General features: G+C 44.3%; 1 protein-coding gene across 8 annotated transcripts in view; it reads left to right on the top strand.

The window, feature by feature from the left end:
- SLC22A23 (solute carrier family 22 member 23) overlaps positions 1-9,251 on the top strand; it is a 164,293-nt gene that overhangs the window by 69,207 nt on the left and 85,835 nt on the right. The window contains exon 4 of one of the 8 annotated variants that reach the window (XM_073224090.1): positions 2-8,167. The exons of 6 other annotated variants lie outside the window; for them this stretch is intronic. In XM_073224090.1, coding sequence (XP_073080191.1) covers positions 2-174 — 173 coding nt within the window. In that variant the 3' untranslated portion in view covers positions 175-8,167. Of the gene's footprint in view, position 1; positions 8,168-9,251 lie in introns of those variants that run through there. One more of the 8 variants, XM_073224095.1, reaches the window with a different exon arrangement.

Here is a 9,251-nt window from a genome sequence, read left to right as displayed (position 1 = left end):
GTGTGGAATGCTTGTGCACTTGCTGTCACCTTGCACAGGGGCCGTGCTGATCTTCTCTACATCATTGTGGTATTAGTGCCTGTGCCACCGAGCAAGCACCAAGGCCCTTCTTCTTTACACACCTTCCTGTCTCCTCCACCCAAGCTGGGTGGGAGGCCAGGCTCACTCTTCTGAAGCCCTGTCCAACCTGACTTTTGCCTTTCTTATGATCAGAATCACTTCTGTCTCCATCTGGCCTACAAGGTAACAGTCCCATCAGTTTTGTCCAAATGACCTGACTTGTACAGTGAACTGCACCAAAATACACTGAGCTGTATTTAGCAGACACTAAAACATTTGTGATATGAGTGAATGAATTAAGGGTTGATGCTGGGTGTCTGAAAGTCATTGGAAACTTAGGAGAAGGAGAAGACAGAGCTTTGAGAGATAGAAAAGTTTTCCTGTGGAAGGAGGGCTCGAAATAGAGGTATTTAGAGGCAAAGAGATAAGAAGTCATATTCTGCAGTGGAAGAGATGATATCTGCTACCTGCTCTGAGTATCTGGGAGGTGGGGGGGCAATGGGGGCTGCGGGGCTGGGAGGGGCTGTTGCCTGCTTAGGAGAGCAGTGGGCATATTCACTGCGCCACAAGTTGGTATTGCCAGGGCATAGCAGTGGTTAAATGAATTGCTCAAATCAGACAGAGAGGTAGGGTAGAAAGGGCATTGAGATGTGTAAGTGTGCTGAGCTGCACAATCAGAGTGACCCATGCCATGGTCTAGAAAGATGGTGGGCATCCCAGAGCAGCCCTAGGATAGCAGGGGGCCAGGACTGGGAGGTTGATCAGGGCACTATGGAGACACTCCAAGCAAGACCTCAGGCAACCAGGGTAGTTGCCCGGGAAGGAGGTATTTACACCTCTCATGGGGGTCTTACTCCAGTCTTTGGTCTGGCTTCTCACCAGTGGGTGCCACCCTGAAATGATGACACAGTAAACATTTGTATTTTGAAGCCAGTCTTGGTATTTACTGCTCTGCTCTGACTGGCACAATTGTTTAATAAAATTTGCAGGATCTTTATTACCCCAAATGCAATGAGTTTTTCCAAAGAAATATGTATGGTTATAAAATATTCAAAGATGAAATATAGAAGAGGCTTCATAAAGCCTGCTAGAAATGGAGTTGGAGTACACATAACACCAAATGAATTTATTTCTATTAAAATTCCTAGTTTACCAACTACTTAAAAGGCAAATTCAAGTAAACAGTATAGGCATGTGTTTTCCCCTTAGGGGACAATTTTAATAAAACAGCTGATAGACATTTATATCTGGATCTCTACTTTCTGCCCCATTAAACCAGAAATTGGTCTTTGGCAATAGTGACCAGTATATGTACACAAGGCAAGATGATTAACTGCAAGGGGCCCAGTTGCAGGATTGCTTACCCTGCCATATTTAGTACCAGTCTTGTCTATTCAATACAGGTGCACATGTTAGATGCTTGAAGTCCCCTCCCTGGAGAGAGAGACTATACACAGAGCAATAAATTACAGCTGCTGACAGTCGATTGTGTAGTAGGACTGAGCATAGCCTGGCACTACCCGCTGGCTCCCACGGGCCCCCCACCATAGTGCTCACGGTGGGTACCACCACCATAGCAGGCAGATGGTTTAGTTGGATGCATAACTGTGCTGAATATGTGGAGAAGCAATTAGCTTCCTGAGGGCCAGTAGCTGATATTCTATTTCAAAACACAGAGTGTGCTCAGATATAATCATGAGAATTAATCAGACTCAACCACAATAGTACAAGCAATATTTTGACAGAAGGTTGTTTGTTTTGAAGCTGGGAAAAGTGAAAATGTTAAATGATGAATAATGTGGGTAAAGCAGCTATCAGCTAATTCATTTTCTCTTGGGTTTGCTTTTAATTTTGTTCTGCTTTTTCTTATAGCTTACTGTCATTTTAAGTCTTCTTATAACTATTAAGATGACTTTTTTCCTTTAAACATATTTTTGGTGTGAAATAAAGAATGTCTGAATTTTCTTTCCAGACTTCCTTCCTACCATCAGTGTCACTGTTACTCACTTAGTGTTCTGCACTCTCTTTGGTCACCTTCAATATCCCTACCACATTAGATACCAGATTCCATCAATTCTCTCCTTAGAAATGGTTCTTAAAAGCCACAGCTGCCATCCTAATTCCAACCCAAATCTATGGAATCTAAAAGGTTAAAGTGGGAAGAATGTCTGAAATTGCAGGTCCCACCTTTGGCTCAGAGCAGGACTGTTGTCCAAGGTCCCACTTGTCTTAGCAGCAGACCTAACCCTGAGCCCACCTCCAGTCTTGGGCTCTGGCTGTACACCGAGCTGGTGGGCATCATGTGGATATTCTCACAGCAGCTTCTCACACCCTCATCCTGCCCTAGGGCTCTGGCCCATCAAGCCGTCCCTCTCTTCGGCCCGCAGATAAATCTTACCAAGTCATCACTTTTATCCCTGTCATTTCTTCCTCACTGCCTACCTATTGCTTTAAAACTCTTGCTGTTCACTTAAGGGTCGTCAGAGTTTGAATTCACCCAGTTTTATCAAGGCACACCCTTTCTTCCAGCCAGTCTTTGCTGGGTCCTCTCAACTCACCATAGTCACTGCTGGGTCCAGCTCTGTGCTCGTGTTGTGACTGCCACGTGGAATGCCTATTTCCCCGTCTGACTACTCGGAACTTGCCTCTGAGCTCCACCCAAGGTTCCCTTGTTCCGGAGGCCTCCTATCACAGCTCTGGGCTGCGCTGACCTCCCACTCCTGAATGGTTGTTCTCTTCCATTGCCCACATCTGGGTGCTCACCATCTGCAGAGCGGGGTTCCAGGTAGGAGACCCAAATATGCACTGGGCATGAACCTGGCCACACAGCTGAGAGTCCAGCACAGATATTAAAGCCTGCACACAAATAATTCTGATGCTGGGGAGAATGTAATAAATACTACACTTTTTATGTAAAGATACGGGTAAAGTTGAGCCTGTTTATACTAGTTCACATTTATCTTTATGCCCAGAGAGAGAGAGGTGCAGTAGAGTAGAGAGGTTAAGAACTCAGATGCTGAAGCCAGAGAACATGTTGCCAATAACCGGCTGTGAGACCTGGGATGGTACTTAGTCTTTCTGTGCTCAGCTTCCTCGTCTGTGAATGAAGAGATGGTGAAGGTGCCTACCTCCTGGGCTGCTGTGAGGATTAGATGAGGTGACATTGACAGTGCCTTATCTAGTGAGCACTAAGTGAGTGCCGGCCATTATCATCCCCATCTCTGTTGTCAGCACCGTCATCTGTCATCTCCCTTGCTGTCTCCTGTCCTTGGCAGCGTATTTCTGAAGGACAGAAATCACGAGGTTACCGTCTCCCTGAGCATGTATGTACTGGGTACTTGGTCAACACTTGAGTGGGACAATAGATAATCTGAGGCCCCCTGCTCCTGTACTTCGGCTTCCGAATCAGTGCAGCAAGTGACTCCGTATCTCCCCCAGGCCTTCCTATGCCTGGCGCAGTGCTGTTTCAGGACAGTGCTCTAAAATGAATTGGCCGACAATGGCTAGGTCGAGAGTCCCCAAGACCACCCCCAGAATTGATGATTCCCAGAAGGACTCACAGGACTCAGCAGCTTGGCATTAGTTTGGCTGTAATTTATTACAGCGACAGGATACCGAGCCAAGTCACCAAAGAGAAGAGGTGCTTGGGGCAAAGTCTGATAAACACGAGGCTCCAGCTTTCCAGAGCTCCCCCAGCAGAGGCACACGGGGCGGCAGCTTCATTCCCCCAGATGAATCATGACACCGCGGGTGAAGTGTCATGTACCAGAGAAGCGCACCAGAGATCCCCCGTGCAGTGAGGATGGGAGACCCAGGGACCGTGATTCCTAGGTGACAGAGCTGCTAGCTGGTCTCTGGCGTTTGGACTCCACCTCCCACATGCATTCCTTTCACACAAGAAAATGAAGCTCAAGGATAGGAACCTCACCCTGACCTTGTCCATGTCACAAAGTCTTAGCATCTGCTCCCATCCTTCCTTGAACTGGAAAGGATTCCCAGTGTAGTCGCTGAGAGGAATTTGCAAGCTCAGATGTTAGCGCATCTTGCCATTTTATTCTGCATTTTAAAATTCCTGTTTCTTGTGACCCCTTATTGTACTCATACCCTACTGTGAAACACCAGGAGGATGGAATGGACTGGCCTGGTGTGTGAGCTCTCTGACTGAGCAGAAAGCTCATCTGTGCCAAACCTCCTTGACCTTGCCATTTCATAATTAAAGTTCCAACTGTTTCTGCCTTCTTCCAGGCATTTATGCCCTTAAGACAGACCTCAGACCCTAGACCAGATTACCCATGTTAAAAAGAAATTCCATCACTGAGACTTTTAGCTGTTTTAAAGTAGACTAGAAGATTCCTCGGCTTCCTCATCTGTAAATAGGGACAATAACAGTACCTACCTAGGTACTATCCTGTCCTAGGACAATTGTGAGCTTAAAGGAGGTACCATATTCCACTGGTTCTCAAATGCACCTTCCCTCCTCCCCACAACACACACATTTTAGCATTTGTGAAATCAGGACACATCTTACAGTCAAAGCTTTTTCTTCCTTGGGGGATGTTTAGTACTGATGCATCTTAAAATCGATGGCATTATAGATTAAATACTGTAAAAAGGTCACAGCGCTAACACCATGCCTAGCAGGAAACAAATGTTAAGGAAGGTTACTTGTTATTGCTCTTACCAATGTCACTATTATCATCAAACAGGATGCCCCCAGGGAGGAGGCCAGCTAACTTTCATTTAGTGTTTTCTCTGCTTGGGTGTGAAATCCTTAGAGCTCACAAGACAACGATTCCCATCCCCATATTACAGACAAGGAAAGCGAGGCTCAGGAAGTCTGGGTGACTCCCCCCACAGAACTGGTGAGGGGCAGGAGTCTATAAGCTAACCCCTATCGCCTTCTTTATATGGTCTGTGAATTATGAGTGGTTTTTACATTTTTTAGGAGTTCTAAAACATCAGAAGAAGATTCATAGTTTGTCGCAGGTCAAAATTATAAAAAATTTAGTATTCAGTGTCCATCAATAAAGCATCTTTGGAATGCAACCTGGCTCATACTTTATGTATAGTCTGTGGTGGCTTTTGCACTATAGCAGCAGAATTGAGTAGTTGCAACAGAAACCACATGGCCTGCGATGCCTAAAATATTTGCCATTTGGCAAATGGGAAAAATTTGCCGACTCCTGGTCTAGTTCTTGGCACTCTGACGTGTCCTTTGTGGAAAGAGAGTGTCTTGTTCATCTTTTTATATGGTAGGCACTGAATAACTGTTTGCTAAATTGAATTCCTATAATTGCTCCTAATTCGAAGTAAATCTCAAGTCTTGCTCATTATCATGGCATCAGATAAACATCAAAATACTCATCAGCCTGCATAGGAAAACCAGTTACAGAGACCCTCCGGGACACTTTTCAAGTAAGTTCACATTTGCCTTACAGTAACTTGTAGAGAGTAAATAAACTAAAGCGATGCCCTAAGAGCAAGGGCACATTCCTGGGTGCAGCTTAGTGGGTCATACATCTCAGGTAGGAGTTGTTTTCAGGAAATTAAACAGTGGCTGTTTCCTGCCTGGCAGCCTTTGAAAGCCCTGCTGTGCTGCTGTAGGACCAAGTGCGGATGACAGGGGGTCAGCTGTCAGAGGGCCCTTCAGCAGGTGTTTGAAAATACAAGTCCATGATGTCCTGGCTTTGAAGGCCCTGTTGTTTTCAAAAGATCAATCAAGTTATTGAGACTAAACCAGGATCAATGTTTCTGCCGCATTAAATGTTTACAAGGCAAGCAAGGCCGTCATGGGGAGTTGCTCAACTTGGAGCTTGAGCCAGCCCTGGGCGGGTGGGGCTACAGTCAGGTGAGAGGGGCCCAGGGGAGCGAGCAGCCCCACCCCCTCTGCCTGCACAAAGGCAGGGGCAGGCGCATGCGCGAGCTTCCCGTGGGGGCAGCTGCAGGAGCCTCGGACCAGCGCAGCCGGTGGTGCCCTGGCCTCTGCTCGGTTATGGCCCTCCCTGCTCACTCAGCTGGAGAGGGCTTTCGCTCGAGCTCAGGGGCCCCGCGGGAGGAGGCCTGATTCTTCACACCTGTGTGGAGAAAGCTTCACATGAAGTCAGAACCAAGAGCTGGGGCTCCTGCCTTTGGAAGGCTGCGTGCAACACCCCGATCCCGGCCCACCCCCGTAAGACTGCAAGTTTCTCGAGGACCAACTCCAGATGCTTTATGGAAAGTATAAGTTTATGGAAAAATCAGTTTACAGGAAAAGATCCCCAACCAAGGCATTTTTTTTTAAGTGGAAAAACATATTCCATAAAGTGAAGTTCAGAGGAGCACACGGTAGTCCATTCTTTAACCGTCATCCTAAGAAAATTAGATCTGTTTGCTTCTAATTTGCCTTTTTCTCCTAAAAATGATGCTCAACAAATAATAATTGTGGTTACAGTGTACTGAGTTTTTATTTTTATTTTTCTCTTGAATATGGAAGTGTACCTATATGTAAGGGAAATTGTCACAAGAAATAGGTCATGCTTAAGATTTACTAGAGACCACTTCTAACATTGAAGCAGTATTGTTTCAACATATACACATTTTAAGTCTTAAGAATTTCAAAAGTCTTTGGGCTAAAATGCTTATGTAGACTAGTCCTGAGCCCCTTAAAAATGTGACTTTTAACTGAGGCCTAAGCATAGGTTTACACCATTCTTTCCTTTTTTAAAATAAATTTGACATACAATATTATATAAATTATACAAAGTATTATATACATATACAAAATAAGATGCAAGATGTTATATATATAAGATATTAAAAATGTGGGAGTCACATATAAATCAAGTATAAAAATCAAACAAATAATCGTATCTGACTTGATTATTTATAGTTCATGATGCGTGATCAAAACCAAAAGTTTCTGTGATGACTGCCCTTGCACTGTTCACCATGTAAGAACTCATTCACTATGTAAGAACTTGTTCGTTATGCTTCAAAGGATTGGAGACTGTTGAGAATTAGGCTTGGGGTGGATTAATGATTGTGCATTGAGTCCCCTATACAGAATTTTATTGTTGTTAATGACCATTTGATCAATAAATATGAGAGATGCCCTCTCAAAAAAAAAAAGATATAAAATATTTTCTTATACAAAATATTATATTGTTTTCAGATGTACAACATAGTGACTCGATAATTTATATGTTCCTAGATACTTGACATGGTGTCTTGCCAATGGGTTTCAGCCCCAGGCAAGTTCACTATGGATTCAATGTGACCAAAGAAATGACAGTAGAATGTTCTTGGGGTGAAAGGGTTATTACCCAACTTAATTCCATGGTGGTGGGTCAATCACTAAAATCCTGTTCACTCAAAGCGAGTCTGCATGCAGCAAGCCGGTCTCTGCCTCTGGGCCTCTCTGCCCGTAGAGCCATCTCAGTCTCTGTCCTTGGCACTGCCACCACTCCAGCCTCTGCTCTCCTGCAGCCGTGCAGCCATGCTAACATGTCACACACAGCACTGGGCAGGGCTCTTTATATAAAGTCAATAATGACACATTGCCCACACGTGTGCAGTGAGCCAGCCAACCAGGGCCAGGTGAGAATCCTGGCCGCAGGAACCTTCATTTTATCCACACATGGTAAGTATAGTGCCCCCTGTTACCATACTACAATATTATTGGTTATATTCTAAATGCTATACTTCCATTTCTATGACTAACTTATTTTAAAATTTACAGTTTATACTTCTTTATTCCCTTCACCTATTTGACCCATCCTCTCACCCCACTTAATGGTAACCAGCAGTCGATTTTCCATACTTATGGGTCTATTTCTTTGTTTGGTTTGTTTTTGGATTCCACATATAAGTGAAATCATATGGTATCTGTCTTTCTCTGCCTGGCTTATTTCACTTAGCATGATACCCTCTAGGTCCATCTGTGTTGTTGCAAATGGCAAGATTTCTTTTCATGGCTGAGAAATATTGCATTGTGTATTTGTACCACATCTTCTTTATCCTTTCATCTATCGATTGGCATTTGGTTGCTTCTTTATCTTTGCTGTTGTAAATAATGTAGTGAACATAGGTGTGCTTATATCTTTTCAAATAAATGATATTGTTTATTTCAGGTAAATTCCCAGAAGTGGAATTACTGGGTTTTATAGTGTTTCTATTTTTAGTTTTTTGAGGGACCTCCATATGGTTTTTCACAGTGGCTGCACCAATTTACATTCCCACCAACAGTGTTCGAGGGCTCCCTTTTCTCCACATCCTCGCCAACACTTGTTATTTCTTGACTTTTGGATGGTGGCCACTCCGAGTAGTATGAGATGATATCTCACTGTGGTTAGTTACATCATTATTTCTAATCAGCAAGTTACTCATGAATTTTTGAAAAATATTTGTGAGGAAGATATTGCCTTAGGCATAGGAATGGAGGAAAATTACAGGGAGGTAATGGTGATTTTTTAAATGGCTATGGCTACAGTCCTTTTTTGTCATGATTCTTTTTCCTCTGAATTAGGAGCCCTGCCGGGTGGGATGCAAGGAGTCACATGGCTTCATCAGTTCCCTCTGCCCAGAAGGTCCCCATCTGTCTTTAGAGAGAAGGCTTGGAGGAGACTGGAGAAATCACCAGCTACACTAAATTATTCCTGGGGATATTAAAGGGAGCAAAACATTTTCTTTAAAAAAGTGTAAACCTCACACTTGAAGTGACAGAATTAGGTTAAAAATAGAGCCATCTCTGGGAAAGACCATAGCATTTTAATTAGCTCATGGCTCTGAGCAGCTCTGGCGCATCAGTGGGCTGGTCCCCAGGGCTGGGGGCGGGTGGTGCTCCCGGACTTCTGTGCAGTATGCACATTTTTGTCAGTTGGTTTAAGTAAAAAGAAGAACTGGTGTGCAACCTAAACCAGCTGCCTGGGGAGCCCCCCTCATGAGCAACATTGTCTTGGGACCCGAAGCTGCTGCCTGGCCCTTACGGGGCTCCCTCTTCCACGTGCATTTCTGCTGGTTCTCTGTCTCCTACTTCATATTCTCAGACCCCCACCCCTTCCGCAGCGAATGAGTCCCGTTCGGATTGGAATGCTTTTGCATAATTTATTGCATCAGAGGATTTGTTTTCATTTCCCTGAAACCTTATGTATTAAATTGCTCATCCTTGACTTTTTCATACTCTAATCGCTTTGACCCACTTTATGTTGAACTTG

The sequence above is a fragment of the Manis javanica genome, chromosome 16 (genome assembly GCF_040802235.1).
Source record: "Manis javanica isolate MJ-LG chromosome 16, MJ_LKY, whole genome shotgun sequence".
In the NCBI taxonomy this organism is placed as follows: domain Eukaryota; kingdom Metazoa; phylum Chordata; class Mammalia; order Pholidota; family Manidae; genus Manis; species Manis javanica.
The sequence above is the reverse complement of the archived record's forward strand: the minus strand, read 5'-3'. Positions and strand labels throughout refer to the sequence as shown.